The sequence below is a fragment of the Furipterus horrens genome, unplaced genomic scaffold (genome assembly GCF_987537825.1).
Source record: "Furipterus horrens unplaced genomic scaffold, mFurHor1.1.pri manual_scaffold_4, whole genome shotgun sequence".
NCBI classification, from domain to species: domain Eukaryota; kingdom Metazoa; phylum Chordata; class Mammalia; order Chiroptera; family Furipteridae; genus Furipterus; species Furipterus horrens.
Genome location: NW_028327174.1, coordinates 97,516,118 through 97,535,506, shown reverse-complemented (window position 1 = coordinate 97,535,506; position 19,389 = coordinate 97,516,118). Strand labels below are relative to the sequence as shown.

The 19,389-nt window shown below is 48.7% G+C and overlaps 1 protein-coding gene across 2 annotated transcripts in view; it reads left to right on the top strand.

Moving 5' to 3' along the window:
• The first annotated feature begins 473 nt into the window (after nucleotides 1–473).
• The window catches only part of IQSEC3 (IQ motif and Sec7 domain ArfGEF 3), a 47,043-nt gene continuing 28,127 nt past the window's right edge, over nucleotides 474–19,389 (top strand). Inside the window, exons 1-3 of one of the 2 annotated variants that reach the window (XM_090273831.1) lie at nucleotides 474–1,278; nucleotides 1,342–1,610; nucleotides 3,901–4,062. In XM_090273831.1, the coding sequence (XP_090129957.1) occupies nucleotides 475–1,278; nucleotides 1,342–1,610; nucleotides 3,901–4,062 (1,235 nt within the window). In that variant the 5' untranslated portion in view covers nucleotide 474. Of the gene's footprint in view, nucleotides 1,611–3,900; nucleotides 4,063–19,389 lie in introns of both variants that reach the window. The other variant, XM_090273830.1, reaches the window with a different exon arrangement.

Sequence of the window (19,389 nt, the reverse complement as noted above, 5' to 3'; positions counted from 1 at the left end):
ACCCGTTTTAAAGTGAAGCCCACAGACCACCCCATTCTTCCCCAACCCAGCCATTTAGTTCAGCCAAACCGTTGAGTCTCAGGAGGCAGCGCTGCAGAGAGGATTAAGTGAGGCTTATGCGTACAAATAATAACTCAGGTAATGCGCTGATAGGAACATTTTAAATCACCACCAAACCCGCAATATCTTACTACAATCTACAACACCTCTCTCCCCTACCCTGCAGCCTCAAAAATCCCTGGAACCTACTTCTAGGGGTCTTGCCAAAGACCTGATATCTCCTGCCATGGAATACTCCTTGTTGTCAGACCTGAGCCCCTCCATGCCCCCCAATTGTGTGTTCCCCGGTCCCTGCTGAGTTTAGCCAGGTGACTCCCTGCATTGATGGACAGCCAGCAGCATCATCTTCTGGGAGGCCTGTAACACCCCTTCTCTGACTGCGCTCTTCCTCCTCTGTCCTTGTTGCAGATTGAAATGCTAGAACACAAGTACGGGGGCCACCTGGTATCCCGGCGCGCCGCTTGCACCATCCAAACCGCCTTCCGCCAGTACCAGCTCAGCAAGAACTTCGAGAAGATCCGCAACTCGCTCCTGGAGAGCCGCCTGCCGCGGCGTATCTCCCTGCGCAAAGTTCGTGCGCCCACCGCCGAGAGCCTAGCGGCCGAGAAGGCGCTCATGGAGGGCTACGGCCTCCTGGGGCTGCCGCTGGTGCGCTCGCCCTCCCTGCCGCCCACCCTCGCGGGCACGCTCACCGAGCTGGAGGACTCTTTCACCGAGCAGGTGCAGTCCCTGGCCAAGTCCATCGATGATGCCCTCAGCACCTGGAGCCTCAAAACCATGTGCTCCCTGCAGGAGAGCGGCTCTTACCAGATCCACCAAGCCCTGCACACAGGTGCCGGGCCGCCGGGCCTGGCGGCGGGGATACAGGAGGCCGAGTGTGCTTGCCCGGGACCCGGGGAGGAGGCCGCAGAGGCTGCCGGCCTGCCCCAGGGCCACAGCAGCACCCTGATGATGGCTTTCCGGGATGTCACCGTGCAGATTGCCAACCAGAACATCTCTGTCTCCTCCTCTACCGCTCTGTCAGTGGCCAACTGCCTGGGCGCGCAGACTTCCCAGGTCCCTGTAGCATCTGTGGCTGGCCAAGCCGAGCCGGGCGAGGCCAGCGGGCAGGAGACTCCAGTGGCCCCAGCCGTGGGCCAGGGAGACGCGCCCGCTGACATCACGTGCGCAGAGGTGGGAGCCAATGGGGCCCTGCGCACCAACCCACCTGGGGAGGATGTGGTGTTGGAGGAGGCCAGGGCAGCGTGGACAGAGGAGGAAAAGGAGGAGGAGGAAAAGGAGGAGGAGGAGGAGGAGGAGACAGGGAATGTGGGGAAAGAGGCCGAGGCCGGGGACAACTTGGAGAAGCTGAACAGCAGCAGTACGTCCACCAAGTCCGCGAAGTCGGGCTCGGAAGTCGCGGCCTCAGCCTCCAAGGAGGCCCTGCAGGCCATGATTCTGAGCCTGCCGCGCTACCACTGCGAGAACCCGGCCAGCTGCAAGTCGCCCACGCTCTCCACGGACACGCTGCGCAAACGCCTCTACCGCATTGGCCTCAACCTCTTCAACATGTAAGTGAGCTCTGGCTCCTGAGCGGTCATGCGCCCTGGGGAGTTCCTGGAGGCAGGAAAGAAGGGGCGGGACCTGCACTGACAGAGGAGCAGTATGCCAAGCGATGTAGCGCATCGTCCCAGTGCCCTCCCAGGTGGTGTTTGTGCCCTGCCTGCTCCTTGAGAGACTGTGTACAAATACAGATTTTAAAAACATCCTCATCCAAGGATATTTGCATTAATCTTAGAGAGAGGGGGGGGTAGAAAGAGGGAGAAACACAGATGTGAAAGAGAAACATCGATCGGTTGCCTCCCCTAAGTGCCCAGATCAGAGATATAATTCACAACCTAGGTACGTGCCCTGACCCAGGATCGAACCTGCAACCTTTTGGGGTACGGGACAACACTCCAACCCACTGAGCAACCCGACCAGGACTACAATACAGATTTTGTTTGAATTATTATTAATTTAAGAAAAAGAAAAGGAACAAAATAACATTTCACATCCCCACTTTCACCACTCTTACTGCGTAAAATGAAGCTAGGTTTTGAAAAGTGAGATGATACAAAAGAAAATACAATGTTAGGTAAACAATAGTACAGGTAATATGAGGCTTGAGCAGAAATCATTTAGGTAGGATATGAAGTTAGGGACACACAGCAATTCCATGGGGTTGATGAAGAGGAGAAGCAGACAGTGAGCAAAGCAAAAAACGAGGAAAGGTGAGTGAAGGGCTGGGTGGGGCAAAGAGGAGAGACCTGTAAGGAGCACAGGTAGAAAGCAGAAGGGGTGGGACAAAGGGGGAGAGGGAGACAGGAAGAGTGTGAAGCAAGCAGAGGTGTAGTACAAAGAGAAAAGGGGGATGGAAGGAGAGACATGAATGACTGTCAGAGTCCCCACCCCGCTGGTGGCAAGCAGGGGCACACACATGGCCATTGCAAGTATATGAGGCACTGATCCCCGCCCTCCACCCAGCTGTTCCTTCATAGCCCCGCACCAGGAAACACAGCATCCCCCCTGTCCACATGATTGTTATGTATTGAGTGCCAGGCACCATGACCACAAAGACAGGACACATCCCCTGGTTTCGAGAAGCATATGTCCTAGAAAGAATAGCTACTATTCATAACGCATCTGCAGTCTTCCCAACAATATTAGAGAGAGTGTTATGCCATTTTATAGAAAGGAAACAGGCTCACACTAGTAAAGTGAGTTGCACTCTGTGACACAGCTAGTAAGCAGTGGACTCAGGTGAGCCAGATCTGTCAGACTCCCCACCTGCTGCTTTTTCTTTTACCCAGGCTGCCGTCGGGGAGCACAGCCCCCACCTGGCACCCCCATAGCATCACTTGGCACGCACACAAGTGCTCACGCAGGTACTTGGACCCCTTGAGACAGTGGTTCTCAAACTAGCTGTAATGAAGAACCAGTTTGCATTTTTACCCAATACATTGTGGGCCCATATTTTTGTAAAATAACAATGGAAATGAACTGCTAGAAAAACAATCACAGGCTTGGCTGTCCTGAAAATGTCAAAGTGCTGTAAAAGGAATCTAAATGCTTACTCTCTGTTTCTGTATTTACCTTCTTCCAGACCAGTAAGAAAGAGTTCAGGGAGCAGCATGGATTTGCAGACTACACTGTGGGCACAATTGCCTTAAGACACAACACCCACTCCACACCCGCACACAGAGACTCAAGCCTGAGAAAGTAGATGCGTAGTACACACATGCAATGGCCATGTGTGTGCCCCTGCTTGCCACCAGCGGGGTGGGGACTCTGACAGTCATTCATGTCTCTCCTTCCATCCCCCTTTTCTCTTTGTACTACACCTCTGCTTCTCCACCATCCACAGGGATGGGGGTGTGTGAGGAAGATCTCATCGCTGTTTCCTAATCTCATCCTCTCCAGATTTCAGGGTGGCTACTGTGTATAGGCAACAGGGTACAGACAGAAAAGACCTTGGGGACCTCAGGGCAAGATCCAGTGGGAGTGAGGCTGGAAGAGAGAAGACACCTCTTCACCTGCTCCAGAATTCACTTGACTTGGCTAGACCTCCCCTTTCCCCTTCCTGCCCCGCACTGTCTTGACTCCCATGTAGGGAGGTTCAGGAGAGTGAGGCTCTGATGAAAGGTGCTTGTGATGGGGAACCCCTCCGCAACCAGAGAACTTCTTGCATTTCCTGAGAATTCTTTCCAAGGACCTCCAGGCACTTTTTGTGGGTTCCATGGGCTGGAAGAACAGGAAAAGAAATCATGGATGGCCTTGACTCACTCTACTCCTTCTTCCTATCCTCATCCACACCCCCAGAAACCCAGACAAAGGCATCCAGTTCCTGATCTCACGTGGCTTCATCCCTGACACCCCCATCGGAGTGGCCCATTTCCTGCTCCAGCGTAAAGGCCTCAGCCGGCAAATGATTGGGGAGTTCCTGGGCAACAGCAAGAAGCAGTTCAACCATGACGTGCTGGAGTGAGTGCCCCGCCCCCTGGGTTCCTCTCCTCTCCCCCATCCCCCTGCCCTCTCCTGGTGCCACCCCCCTATTCTGCCTCATCTGCCGAGGAGGTCTGGGGGAGTTGGGGGACCTCAGCTGCGGAAGGTCTCAGGGAAGGAGAGAGGGGCCTCTGAAGTCTTTGTCATTTCCCAGAAGTCCTCTCCCCAGTCTTAGGAGCTTCTTTGCTTGGCCCCAGGAGTCAGAATCCCCATGGCCTTTAGCCAATCACTGCATTTTGACCAGTCGCTTACCCCTGGTCTTTTTTTTTTTTTTTTTTAGCACATTGTGTACAGGGAGCTATTGGTATAGAAATGGTCAAGGGACACAAAAAGGCCACCCTCTCTGCCACCCCCAGGAGCAAGAGAACGAGCCTGGAAAAGAAGAGAACTGTCCTGCTGGGGCTATCTCCACCTGGGGGACAGGCCCCTCAGCCCACCCTCTCCCTGCCACGTGCCCAGTCCTCAGGCCCTGGACAAGCGTCTGCCTGCTCCCCACCCAGTAGGCAAATATGAGACAGAAAAATGAAGGCCTTAGACTGAGGGTTTTTAAAACAGGAAAATACTATGATTCCACAATATAGACTGACCACCAAATCACAACAATCAAAGAAAATGCTTTACAGTCTACTAGATGGGGGTGGGGTGGGGTGTGAAGGCTGCCTTTGCTAGTGAGCCACTTTGTCTGTGGTATTACTTGGGGCTGAGGAGCCAGGCCTTGGAGTACCCCTCCCCTGGCAAAGAGAGGGTGAGGCCCAGGAAGCCTGCTCCAGGCCCCTGCCACTCCCTGGATGTTCCTTTTCTCTTCCACTTGGCCCCCAGGCTCAGTTGCTCTTGAAGGTCACCATTCTTTAGGGCGTCACCCCAGCTTCCCTCCACCCTTTCTCCTTGGATACAGTCCGCAAAAGTGTTTCCCCTTTTTGTCTTGGCTCTTAGAGCAGCAAGGGCCTGCTCCACAGGGCCAAAGTGCTCCCCACCAAGGGTTTGGAAGTGTGGGAGTCACCCAGCCTGACTGGCAAGGTGGTCAGCGTCCCTGGAGTGGGAGCTCAGAGACCTGGCTTAGTTCAAGGAGCAGTCTTGGTCCTGTGCCTTCTGACGAGCCGCCGCCCTCTGGGCCTGCATTAACACGCCTGTAGAGCAGGGAGGCTGGTTTATGAGGGGCGGACCAGCTGCCCTCTGGAATCCTTGTCACGTTTCTAAACTCACTGATAGGATGGCTGTCTAACTGAGTACAGGCAAAGAGTGGGGCCTTGGATCCATCTGAGGGACTGGAGCCCCCAGAACCCAGCTCCTGCCTCTGACTCTCAGTGGCTTTGGACAGTTTGCTGACCCTCTCAGATCCGGTGACTGAGATACTCTGAGTGCCTCTCAAAAGAAAGTAAGCTGGTGAATGCGCAGCATTTCCCTGTCACTCTCCTTTCTTCTCCCTCTGCCCCTGGCTCCTCTCTCCCTTCACCACTAGCTCTGCTGACAGTGCCCTGAGGAAATGGCAGGAAGAGGAGAAAGGAGTCCTCTAGGTGCCTTCCTTCCCGTTTTTGCTCCAGCTGGTTCACCTCTCGGGCTTTTTCAGTGGCTTTTGTCCCTTTTGCACTGTGTAAGAGAGTGAGCGGCAATGTTGTGCCCCATTGCTCTGTTCTTTTGGACTGCTCCACACCCCCCGGGTGGCCCCACTTTGTCTCTGTGCTTTGATGACAGGGGTGGCAGCTTTGCTCAGAGGCTCTGACTGTCTGCTCTGTTATCTTCTGCCTCTCCAGTCCCCATGTCACCTGACCCTGCAAGGTTAACCTGCCAGGCTCACATTGACTTAGAATGCTGGGAACACACGGTTTTCTCCAGCCCAGGTCATGTAGTGCAGCACAGTGAAAACTAATTGCCATCCTCCCTGGGAGGCTGAGTGTGTGGGCTGGAGACTCAGGCCAGCCGTGCAGCCTGTGCTGGCAGGAACGGGGCTGGGGACTGGGTGGCAGCTGAGGCAGGCTCAGGCCTGGGATGAGGGGGCAGTGTGGTGGGGCAGAAGTGGTGGCCAGACCTGAGAGGAAGGGCCCATCTCTGCACCTGGCTTTGCTCCTAACACACGGTGTAGTGTTTGGAAGGCACTTGTCCTCTAGGCCTCAGTTTTCTCATCTGGAAAGCAGAAGGGTCAGGCTGTGTGATCCCAGAGGTCCCTCCAACCGCTGTGCATCTATCATTTCTCCCATTGCTCATTGCATTTGTAGCACACTGGCATTGCGCAGAATCACTTGCCCTGAATGTGGAGGCCATGCTTTGTCATCCTGCCAGAGCATCCCTCAGGCCCCAGGGTAGTGCTGGGGCACCAGAGTTCATGGGATAACAGAATGACCATTCATCATTCATTCAGTAAACACTCTGTGCCTACCCTGTGTAGGAAATGGGGCTGAGCTGGCTATCCTGTGTGTGTGTGTTGGGGAGGGGGGGCAGGAATACAATAGCTCATGGCCTCAGGGAACTTACAGACCCAGATGTCAGTCGGAGAGAAGAATGGAGAAGCCTGGAAAAGGAGAGGGTGGAGCCGAGCAAGCTCCAGTGGGCATGGTGAGTTTGAGCAAGACCAAGTACAGAGCGGAGCCCCAGTACTGCCCCACTGACTGCCTTGGCCCCTCGTGCTTTATTCTGCAGCCATGCAGGCACTGGGCTCTGAGGTCCCAGAACGTTTGGCCTCTGCACACAAAAAGGAGTCCTACTCCCCCAAGTCCACAGTTTGCTGACTGCCTGGTTTGTCTCCTGCAAAGTGCCAGAAGAGAGAAGAGGGAGCAGGCACTAGCAGGGGAGCCAGACGCTGAGGGTTTCGGCATTTCCCTACCACTTAAGCCAACTGTCCTGGTACCTTTCAGGATCCTCTGCCTCTTTCTTACTCTCTCCAGTGAAAACACACAATAGCAAAGTCACCTGGTACCATTTTGCCCAGGTCTGGAAGGCTTCATTGCGATTCTACGCAGATCCCCTGCCCCCACCTGGTGACATTCAGCAAGTTGCATCCATCTGTACAAAGCTATTTGCTGAATAAAAGGACAAAAGTCACCCATCCCCTTGGAGACTGAGACAACCCAGGCCACAGCACTCTCCAAGAAGCAACCAGACAGGAAGGGGAGAGGCTGAAAGCCCCTGGAAGGGGTAAGAGTCGGACCCCTGAGACCCTTCCCAACTCTTATACCTGTGGGGGACAGGAAGAGCGGCCATCAGAATCTGCTTCAGCGCTGACCTGTGCTGAGCATCACAGAAGCAATAACATTTGCCTCCAAAATCAGGCCCTTGGGGGCTCTGAGAAGCTGACCTCTCCATCCCTTTATGTCCTACTTCTATAGAGGACACATTCCAAGAAGGGATGTATTCAACCAGGCTTTACTCAAAATAATGGAAGGCATTCTGAGCTCAAATGATCATGTCCATCCATGTTTCTCTGGAAAGGGTGTTTTGATTTCTTAAAACTAGCCTCACTTTCCTTATTTGTCAAATGGGGATAATATGAATTAAATCTTTTAAATGCATATGAGGTACTTAACTCAGCACCTGGTGCTTTGGAAGTTCTTTTATTTTTTTTAATAATTAAAAAAAAATTTAAAGTATATTTTATTGATTATGCTGTTACAGTAGCCCCAATTTTTCCCTCTTTGCACCCCTCCGTCCAGTACCCCTCTTCGCTCCAGCCACCTGACCCTTAGTTCTTGTCCACGAGTTGTACATGTAAGTTCTTTAGCTTCTCCATTTCCTGTACTATTCTTAACATCCTCCTGTTCATTTTGTTCTTACCAATTATGCTTCTTAATCCCTGCACCATTTCCCCATTCTCCTCCCGCCTGCCAGCTGATAACCCTCCACATGATCCCCATATCTATGATTCTGTTCCTATTCTGGTTGTTTGCTTAGTTTGTTTTTGTTTGTTTTTATTTTTTAGATTCAGTTGCTGATAGTTGTGAGTTTGTTGTCATTTTAATGTTCATAGTTTTGATCTTCTTCTTTTTTTTTAATAAGTCCCTTTAACATTTCATATAATAATGGCTTGGTGATGATGAACTCCTTTAGCTTCACCTTGTCTGGGAGGCACTTTATCTGCCCTTCCATTCTAAATGATAGCTTTGCTAGAGTAATCTTGGTTGTTGGTTCTTGCTTTTCATTACTTTGAATACTTCTTGCCAGTCCCTTCTTGCCTGCAAAGTTTCTTTTGAGAAAGTAGTTGATAGTCTTATGGGAACTCCTTGATAAGTAACTCTCTTTTTTGTTTCTTTTAAGATTCTCTCTTTATTTTTAGCCTTTGGCATTTTAATTATGATGTGTCTTGGTGAGGTCCTCTTTGGGTACAACTTGTTTGGGACTCTCTGTGCTTCCTGAACTTGTGTATCTATTTCCCTCACAAAATTAGGGAAGTTTTCATTCATTATTTTTTCAAATAACTTTTCAATTTCTTGCTCTTTCTCTTCTCCTTCTGACACCCCTATGATTTGGATATTGGTACATTTAAAGTTGTCCCACAGCTTCCTAAGCCTCTCCTCATTTTTTTTTCTTTCAATTCTTGTTTCTTATTTCTGTTCTGGGTGAATGTTTATTTTTCTTCCTTTTGCTCCAAATCCTTGATTTGAGTCCCAGCTTCTTTCCCATCACTGTTGGTTCCCTGTATATATTTTGAAATCTCACTTTGTATAACCTTCACTTCTTCCTTTATGTTGTTGCTGTACTCAATGATTTCTCTAAGCATCCTGATCACCAGCCTTTGGAACTCTGCATCTGATAGGTTGGCTATCTCCATTTCCTTTAGTTCTTTTTCTGGGGTTTTATTTTGTTCTTTCATTTGGGCCATATTTCTCTGTCTCCTCAATTGGGCAGCCTCCCTGTGTTTGTTTCTGTGTATTGGGTAGAGCTGTTTTGACTCTGTGTCTTGATAGTGTGGCTTGTTGTAGTAGGGGTCCTGTAGGGTCCAGTGGCACAGCCTCCCCTAACACCCAAACTGGGTACTCAAGGTGCGCCCTCCCTGTGGGCTGAGTACACCCTTCACTTGTAGCTAAGCCTTGGTTGCTGTTGGCAGATCAATGGGAGGGATTTACCCAGGCCAGTCAACTGCAAGGACTGGCTGTGACCACTGACCACCAACCTCTGCCCTCCATGGAGGATCAGCTGTGCAGGGGCAGGGTGGTGGTGCTCCAACACGTGCTCTATAGCTGTTCACTGAGTGCACTGGCCCTCAGGTTTCCTGGGTGGTGCAGGACAAGGTCAGCCCCCACCTGTGTTTTAATCGGGGTGCTGTGCCTGAGCTCTAAAGCAATCTGCTACTTCTGCTGGGCTTAGAGACTCCCAGGTGAAGCCAAGCCGTGAATCTAAGCTGGCTGCTGCTAGTGCAAGGCCTGAAGCTCACCAAGACCAGCTGTTACTTGTTTGATAGGATTTATGAAGTTATAAAGCATGAGCCAAGACCAGCCATTCATATGGAAAAGCAGCATGGGTGGGCCTGGAAGTTGGGTGGGGTGGAGTCTCTGGGGAGCTCCAAGGGAGGTCAAACAGTATTAGCCAGGTTGATGAAGTCTCAGATATGGCACCAGCTTGCCAGCTCTGTGGGTGGAGGGTTTAGAAAAGGGACAATGGCCTCTGCTCACCTTGATGCCAGACACTTCAGTTCCTCCCTGTGTACCACTGGTGACTTTCTAGCTGCTACCTCACTGCTGGAGTTCAGAGGGAGTGAGTCTGAGTAGGTGAGTGCATGTGTGGGTTCTTTAAGACAAACTGCTTGGGGTTCCAGCAGTTTCTTTCACTAATCAATCCCTGCTGGTTTTTGCAGCCAGAAGTTATGGGGACTTATCTTCCTGGCACTGAAACCCTGATGTCGTAGGCCTGGTGTGGGGCTGGGACTCCTCATTCCTGAGATATTTCTCCTGAATTTTTATTCACCACACATGGATGAGAGACCAGCCCATTCCACATCTGTTCCCCTCCTACCCGTCTCGATGTATGTGGTTTCTTTAATTCTGTAGTTGTCAGACTTTCATTCAGCTTGATTTCTGACAGTTCTGGTTGATGGTTGTTTTATATTTTAGTCGTAATTTTGATGTGGTTGTGCGAAGAGGCAAGCCATGTCTGCCTACACAGCTGTCTTGACCGGATCCACTTCTTTTTAAGGTTTTTATTTGTTTTTAGAGAGGGGAAGTGAGGGAGAAAGAGGGCGAGAAACATTGATCAGCTGCCTCTCACATGCCCCCCAACTGGGGACCTGGTTACAACCCAGGCACATGCCCTGACCAGGAACTGAACCGGCAACCTTTTGGTTCACAGGTCAGCACCCCATCCGCTGAGCCACACCAGCTAGGCTGAAAGTTCTTTCAAAAATATTAGTTATTTCTATTATTATCTTTCCCACTTGAAAGCACAAGGCGTTAGATACATCCCCCACCCCTGACACACACACACACACACACACACACACACCACCCTTAACACAGGGAAACCACAGGTTCCTCAGGTCTGGTTTGAGATCAAGTCCACTCCCCAGACAGCAAGAGCTTCTGGGCTTCTAGGGAAGAAAGGGAGCTCATTTGGGGACCGTATTGTACTCTGAGGAAGTCCTCCCATGCTGAAAAGGGCAGTGGCTGACCCCCGCAGCAGGAGCCAGATGGCAGCTGGGATTAGGATCCTTTGGGCCTGAAAGCTTCTCCCTCTCAGTTTTCACATGGCTGGGAAATTTGACTCTGCTCTATTTCCTTTCTGAAATATCCGCTTCAGCAGGTTTGAAGGCCCGTGAATGGGGACTATGCCATGCTGCAGTGAGTAGTCTCTTTCCTGGCCTGGTCATCTTTTCTGTTGTGAATCTCATATACAGAGGGCATCGGTATCTGTGATGTCTGCGGAAATGTACAAAGGGCAGCTTTTGGTGTGAGTTGCCAAAAGGAAATTTCCTGAGTGTTCCTTCTCTTACTGTGTCTACTTCATTTTTTCTTAGAGATTATAGTTTGACATTTTAGTCAGGTTTCATTATTTCATTTCCACAGAAATGTGTTGGCCACAGTGTAACAGATTTGTTCTTTTTAGGGGACATTCAGAAATGAAGACAGATTGTCTGTCAAACTCAACAGACTGGAAGGCTCTGGTCTTTCATCATTAGGAAGAAATAATTTGTGAACATCCTGCCCATAGTGCTGTGTGTAACCTCAGAACTGTTACCTTATTCCTGAGTAATCCCACAAGGAAGTGGAGAGACTGCTGGGGCCCAGGCAGACCCTTATGTTTCTGGAGGAGGGTGGAGAGAGGCCCTGGGTGAAAAGTGATAGAGACTTCGGGGTTATTTCCACTGCTCTGAAAACTAGACCCTGCCACCACCCAGAGGAATGGAAGGAGGGGGTCCCTTCTAAAAGTGATGTCTTGGGGTTTATGGTCTTGACCTCTTACCTCTCCAGTGCCCTTCCCCTATCCCCAAACCACCCATCTACCTACTCCCCACCCCCACATATACACACACAACACAGATGAGATATTGCCCTTAACAGTAAAGGTCATGAGCATTTAAGACTCACTTACTTCTGTGGAGGTCTTGGGATCCCAAGTGTGAGGTGAACAAGTTCAGAGTTGAGACTCCCTTTCACTTGGTCACATTATTATATAAATGGACTTTTACAGAAAAATGAACATACCTACCACCCAATTCCTTCCTGATTAATCAGGCCCTAGTCCAGGAGGGGTCTCTCTTAAGCCCTGTGTGATATTCAGGTGTGGCTGAAACTGGCCAGTTTTTGAAGTGAGACTTAAGAAGAGGTTTCCTGGGGACTTCTGGTCAAGATGGAGGCATAGACAGATAAGCTGCATCTCCTTCCACAACTAAAAAGGAATACAACTACTTCAAAAATAGAAACAACCAGAAGTTCCAGAAAATCAAACTGCATAGGAGTCCAATAAACAAAGAAATAAAGAAGAAATACTCATCCAGAGAGGTAGGAGATGTGGAGCTGGGGCGGAGAGGATGCGGTGTGGTGGTGGCAGCAGCATCGAGCGGCAGCGGCAGGCCGGTGGAAAGCACAGTTACACGTTTTAAAAAGTCAGGAGGGACATCTGGGGAGCGTTCCCAGCTCCTCACCAGACTGCACAGCTCATGGTCCCAGCACCGGGGAAAATCAAGCCTCATTGCTTCCGACTGGGCAGATCAGTGGGGGTTGGGGAGGAGGCAGAAACTACACGCCTCAGCAGAGTCCGCTTGTTTAAAGGGCCCCCATGGTCCTAGAATGTTCACAGACCCACCCACTCTGGGAACGACGGCCTGGGCAGCAGCTAGAGAGGTGTGAGCCCTATACAGAAGTGGGAAAAGTGCCTGGAAAAGGGATGAGTGCCCGACAAGTGGCATTGTTCCCTCTCGGACCCCTCCCCCACATATAGTGGCACAACGTGGTGAAACGGATTGCCCTGTACTGACGAATACCTAAGGTTCTGCCCCTTACAATGTAACAGGAGCGACAGCTCTATCTAAGACATAGAGGCAAACAAACACAGGAGCCTGTCAAGATGAGGAGACAGAGATGTATGGCCCAAAAGAGGGAATGGATCAAGGTTCCAGTGGGAGAACTAAGTGACAAGGAGATAGCCAACCTAACAGACGTAGAGCTCAAAACACTGGTAATAAAGATGCTCACAGGCTTGACAGATATGCTTGAGCATGGCAAACGCATAAGGGAAGAAGTGAAAGCTATGTTAAGTGAAATGAAGGAAAATATACACAAAACCAATGGTGAAGGGAAGAATACTGGGATTCAAATCAATGATTTGGAACATAGGGAAGAAAAAAAGCAGTCAACCAGTACAAAATGAGGAAACAAGAATTGAAAAAAATGAGGAGAGGCTTGGGTACTTCTGGGACAACATCAGACATGCCAACATCTGAATCATGGGGGTGCCAGAAGGAGAAGAGGAGGAGCAAGAAATGGAAAGCTTATGTGAAAAAATAATGAAGCAAAACTCCCCAAATTTGGCGAAGGAAATAGACATACAAGTCCAGAAAGCACAGAGAGTCCCAAACAAGCTAGACCCAAAGAGGAACACACCAAGACACATTGATTAAAGTGCCAAAGGTTCAAGATAAAGAGAGAATCTTAAAAGCAAAAAGTTACCTACCAAGGGGTGCCTATAAGACAGACTATCAGCTGATTTCTCAAAAAAAAAAAAAAAACTTTGCAGGCAAGAAGGGACTGGCAGGAAATATTCAAGGTGATGAAAAGCAAGGACCTACAACCAAGATTACTCTATCCAACAAAGCTATTATTTAGAATAGAAGGGCAGATGAAGTGCTTCCCAGACAAGATAAAGCTAAAAGAGTTCATTATCACCACATTCTTATATATGAAATGCTAAAGGGACTTATTTAAGAAAAAGAAGATCAAAACTATGAACACTAAAATGACAACAAACTCACAACTATCAACAACTGAATCTAAAAAATAAAAACAAAATCCAAGTAAGCAAACCAGAATCATAGATATGGGGATCATTTGGAGGGTTTTCAGCTGGGAGGGGGAAGAGAAAAAATGGGGAAATGGTGCAGGGATTAAGAAGCAAAATTAGTTTGTACAAAATAGACAGGGGGAAGTTAAGAATAATATAGGAAAGGGTGAAGCCAAAGAACTTATATGCACAACTCATGGACATGAACTAAGGGGGGTGGGATTGCTGGAGGGAAGGGAGGTACTGGGCAGAGGGGAGCAAAGGGGAAAAAAATGGAACTACTGTAATAACATAATCAATAAAATTTACTTTAAAAAATGAGGGGATAAAAAAGAGGTTTCCCAGGATTTACGCTCTCCTGGGGATTTTTAGGGGCACCATCTATGAGTGAGCAGGTCTTGAGAAGTAATAATAACAGCTCACATGAACATATCAAGCATTTACTCTGTGCCAGCAGGCACTGTTCCAAGACCCACAGCATGCAAAACCTCATTTCATCTTCGCAGCAACTCTGTGAGGTGAGTGCTGTTAAACTGCTTCAAGTAGGTAGAGGTTAGGTAGCTTGTCCATAATCACAGAGCTGATCGATAGCTGAGCTCTGAATCCAGGCAGAATGCTTCCATAATCAGATCTTTTTTTTTTCTGCTTTATTGATTATGCTGTTACAGTTGTCCCAATTTCTTTTCGCTTTGCTCCCCTCCACCCAGTGACCCCCTTTCCTCCAGTTGCCCACCCCCTTAGTCCATGCCCATTGGTTGTGCATATAGTTCTCAACATCTTCCTGTCTACTCCACTCCCTCCTACTATGCTTCTTAATTCCTGTACCACCTCCCTCCCTTTCCCCCCTCCCTGCAGACCTCCCCCCAAAATGTTACCCATACCTATAATTCTTTTCCCACTCTCGTTGTCTACTTAGTTTGCCTTTGTTTCGGTTCCCTAGCTTTTGTTGTTGGTTGTTGTGTTACAGTTTTCATTTTAATGTTCATAGTTTTGATCCTCTTTCTCCTAAACAAGTCCTTTTAACATTTCATATAACAGAGGTTTGGATCTGATGAACTCCTTCAGTTTTACTTTGTCCCGGAAGTACTTTCTCTGCCCTTCTATTCTGAATGACAGCTTCGCTGATGGAGTAATCATGGTGGTAGGTTTTTGCTTTTCATTACTTTGAATATTTCTTGCCAGTTCCTTCTTGCCTGCAGAGTTTCTTTTGAGAAATCAGCTGATAGTCTAATTGGGACCCCTTTCTACATAATTCTCTTCTTCTCTCTTGCTGCTTTTAAGATTCTCTCTTTATCCTTAATTTTTGACATTTTGATTATAACATGTCTTGGTGTGGTTCTCCCTGGGTCCAGTTTTTTTGGAACTCTCTGTGCTTCCTGGACCTGTAAGTCTATTTCCTTCCCCAAGTTAGGAAAGTTCTGCTTCATTATTTTTTCACATAATTTTTCAATTTCTAGTTCTTCTTCTTTACCTTCTGGCAATCCTGTGATTCAGATATTGGCCCGCTTATAGCTGTCCCATAGGTTTCTGAGCCTCTCTTCATTTCTCTCACTTTTCATTTCCTCTTTCTGCACTGGTTGATTGTTTGTTCCTTCCCCATGTTTCAATTTGTTGATTTGATTTCTTTCCCTCACTACTAGTTTCGTATGTATTTCCATTCATTTCAGCAGGACTAGCCTTCATTCCTTCTGCATCTTGTTTAAGATCTGCTGTTAGGTCTGTAAGCATTTTTATAACCAAAACTCTGAACTGAGCCTCAGAAAGATTTCCTATCTGCTGAGCTGTTAGATTAGCTATTTGCTGTCTGTTCAGCTGCATCGCCGGGATCTCTATCATGATCTGTGCCATCCTGACAGTTTTGTGTTTACCTTTGCTTCCTGGGCAGGGCTGTCACACCTTCTATGCTATAGGGGGCGGAGCCCCGTGTATTCGTCACTACCAGGTGACCCTTCTCACCACCTGTGGCATTTTGTGTGGGGGCGGGAGTCCAAGATGGATTCTTGCCATTTACTCTCCACTGAGAGACCAGGAGCTTCTTCCTCTGTCCCCACCCCCTTCGGCCTTTCCCGGTGATGGAATCACGACCTGCAGCTGGGGTGCTCCCCAAGTGTTTTTTGCCTCTTTTTAAATATGGGTGTCTGTGCTTACCGCCATCCCACTGCCGTTGCTGTAGCTGCCGCCGCCAGCACAGCTTGACCTCTCCACCCCGGGCTTCACCCCTCCTACCCATTTGGATGAGCACCACTTCTTTATAACTTCATATGTTGGACTTCCGTGGAGCTTTATTTTCTGGAACTTCTGGTTATTTCTGGTTTTGTGGTCGATGTGTTCCTTCTTAGTTGTGGAGGGAGACAGGACGTGTCAGTCTAGACCTCCATCTTGGCTGGAAGTCAGGGAAAGGGTCTTAATGCCTATGCTAGAGAGAAGGAACTTCAAGTCCACTTACCTGGCATGTCAATTCGGACTTGATTTCCGTGTATGTAATGAAAACTGTAATTTATTAAACTCTGTTATATGCTAGGAAGTCTACATACATCATCTCCTTTAAAACCCATAGCCGCCCTGCCCATGAGGTGTTATAGGTATCAGCTCCATTCTACAGATGGGGAAAATAAGGTACAGAGAGGCTAAGTGACTGAACAGCTGAATGATAGAAACAAGATTGAAACCCAAGGACATCTGACAGCAAAGGCCTGACTTCTCATCTCACCACTGTTACAGAGCAGTGGTTCTCAGATGTGGTCCCAAACTGGCAGCAGCAGCTGCACCTGGAAACTTGTTCGCAACATCAATTCTCAGACTCCAGCCCACACCCACTGAATCAACAACTCTGGGGCCAGCAATTTGTGTGTTAACAAGCCTGCCAGGTGATTCTGATGCTTGCTCCAGTTTGAGATCCACTGGCAAACAGGGATGCTGCCAGGTCCAGCAAAAGGAAAATCTCAGGCATCCACACTGACTTCTAATGTGATTGGGTAGTTGAAGCTGAGTTCTTTTGGTTCCTGAACCCTCATGGTGTGACTGGCAGCCATCTCTTCTGAGCCCCCCTCTAACGAAATGTTCTTTGTCGTCGTGTCATCACCAGAAACACTGGCAGGTCGTCCTGAATCAGCTTCCTTCTGCTCCATTTTCTTAGCCACATTGCACTTTTCCAAAAAGCCTTGACCTTTATTGGGCGCGTTATGAGTTCTGACTAACAAAAATAACTTTCTGGCGAATGGGGTTATTTTTAATTGAATTGTATGAGCCAAGAACTACAGAAATAAAACAAGATTTTCTACATCCCATGGTAGTGGGTTGTTTTGTTTTCCACTCTCATCCTGAGACCTGAAATCAGTCTCAACCTGGAGCACAAGTCCCAGGTCTGCAGTGCACACATCTCTTCCTGGTCTTGGCCTGCACCTCACCTTCCAGATCTTTGCTGTCTCTTCTGACCCGTTAGAAATCCCTGCTGCTATCATTACCAAGTTTCAGCTCCCAGCCAGTTCCTTTGTCTGCCGGACACTGTCCTTACTGTCATAAAAAAAGTTGAGATGACGAAATTTATTTTAGTCACAGATCATTTTGATGTACATGCAACACAAATTGATTCCACACACAGATCAGTGTTGAGTTGTTTTTGCACGATTGTACCTCTATATACAGATTCAGGGAACACCTGCACCTCCGACACCCTTTCAGGGTACTTGCTACAGCCACTGCAGATACACAGACACCCCAGGAAAAAGGGAGGCCTGTGCAGAAGCCGCCTCATACCACTGGCAACACACTAGCCCAGCAGCCCTAGCCCATCAGCAGCACCTGCTGAGGCAGGTCCAGACAAGCTCAGGTGGAAAACATCTAATCAGCCCCAGTTTGCCCGGATCTCATCACTCACTCACTTGCCTGTGCAGCCGAGGGAACAGGGAAGGACATGCACTCCACACTGCCATGCTGCCTGCCACCTGACATCCACAGGCCCATTTCCCCAGCAGCTTGTCCAAGTGTCAGGTCAGCTCCAGATGATTTTGCAAAGCAGGCCAGTAGGCCCAGCCAACCTGGGTCACCAGGCAGAGCTTCCAAAGGCACTGGCCACTGGGCTCCTTCCCCAGCTGACCAAATTGCTCAAGGTCTCTTTCATTCACTCAGTTGATCTCTCTCTCACTCATTCACTAATTCTACAGATGTTTATTGGATTCATGTATATGGCAGGGATGCAGATTCAGAGCACTGCCTCTTCCTGCAGGAGCGCATGGCCTGGTGGGAAGACAGGCAAGTAAATGTTAGGAAAAGGAACACAACTGCAGTGGTAGACAGAAGACATGTCCAGGCCTCAGTGGGGGTTGAGGAAGACTCCCGGAGAGACTGACAACTAAACAGAGACCTGCAAGGCTGGGGTTGGGGGCAGGAAGGAAAAACAGCATGTGCAGGAGCGTGGAGGCAGGGCAGTGAGCAGGCAGGAGGGGAGCCAACGGCCTGGCTTGCTTTGTTGAGAAACTCAGGTTTCCTGCACGGGATGCGGGAAGCCCTTGAAAAAATAGAATCAGAGGAGTGGGTGACAGGGCCAAATGGTGTCCTACAGGATTGTTCTGGAAGATGATTTGGAAGCAGCAAGGCTGGTTAGAAAGCTGTTGCAGTCATGCTGTGGATAGAAGGATGCGCTAAATCTCAGCAGTGGCCTCAGTAGTGGCCTAGTGGCCAGATCCCAGTGGACAGCCTCCTGAACTGCTAAGAACTCAGAACACTCTGTCTCTGCACATGAGTATGTTTGTATTTCAGGCCCAGTATTGTAATATATGCAAATTATACTAAATAAACATCCATATAACTTCATTTTGGTGGGAAGGAAGAAGCTGGATTTGAAGAATTAATTTAATCTGAAGAATTCTTCAATCCAGACATTGTCAAATATTTACTGAGACCAAGTTAGAGTGTTAAATACCAAGTAAAACATCAAGTATATACAAACTGAGTTCTCTTCAAGAGATGCTAGCACAACCTGTGGTCATGTGAACATTGCTGATGACTGACATTCAGATAAGAGCACCCAGACAAATTCAACAGGCAGAGCCCAGAAGCAGGCTGGTTAAGTTCCAATGGGATGCATAGAGTTGATAGTTTACATGAGCCCCCCACACTCCGCAACACCATTACTTAACATGGTCTTTTGTAAACAACATAGATCAACCAAAAAGAACAATAACTAGTTAGTGACCAATAATAAAGTAATAAAAGGAAACTCATCACAAGAGATAAACATGAGTTGTCAACATGCAATCAGCATTTAGAGCGCTTGGAATGGGTGAGACCACCTAGGGAAAAGCTGTTAGGGGAGAAGGGAGCCTGGTGGCCACCCCGAAGTCAGTGGTCAGGTGGGGAAGGAGAAGGAGAACTGTGACGGGGGAGGGGTGCCTCCAAAGAAGAAAGAGTAACCTTAGGGAGGGTGGTGTGGTAGAAGCAAGAGAGGAGTGTTTTAAGAATGGAGCCATTAACCACGTTGATGCTGCCAAGAGGCTGGTGGAATGAGGACAGACGTTGCTGCCATTGGACTTGGCAATGTGGCAGCCAGTGGTGGCCTTGACAAGAGAAGTTTTAATGGGATGCTGTGGGTAGATGCTTGGCTGAAGCCGGGTGAAAGCGAATGGGATTGAGAAAGTGGAGTCAGCCTGGAGGGATGGCTTCCAGAAGCTTGGCTCTAAAGAAGAATAGAGAAAAGGAGTAGGTTCGAGAGAACAGAGAAGGGTCAAAGCAGGGTTTTAATTTATAAAATAGAAAATAATTTTAGGTGATAATGAGACTAATTTAGTAGAGAGGAAAAATTGATACTATATGAAAGAACATCTCAAGCTTAAGGTGTCCGAAACTGAAGTCTCCATCCCTCCTCCAGCACCTGTGCCTACCCTGTCG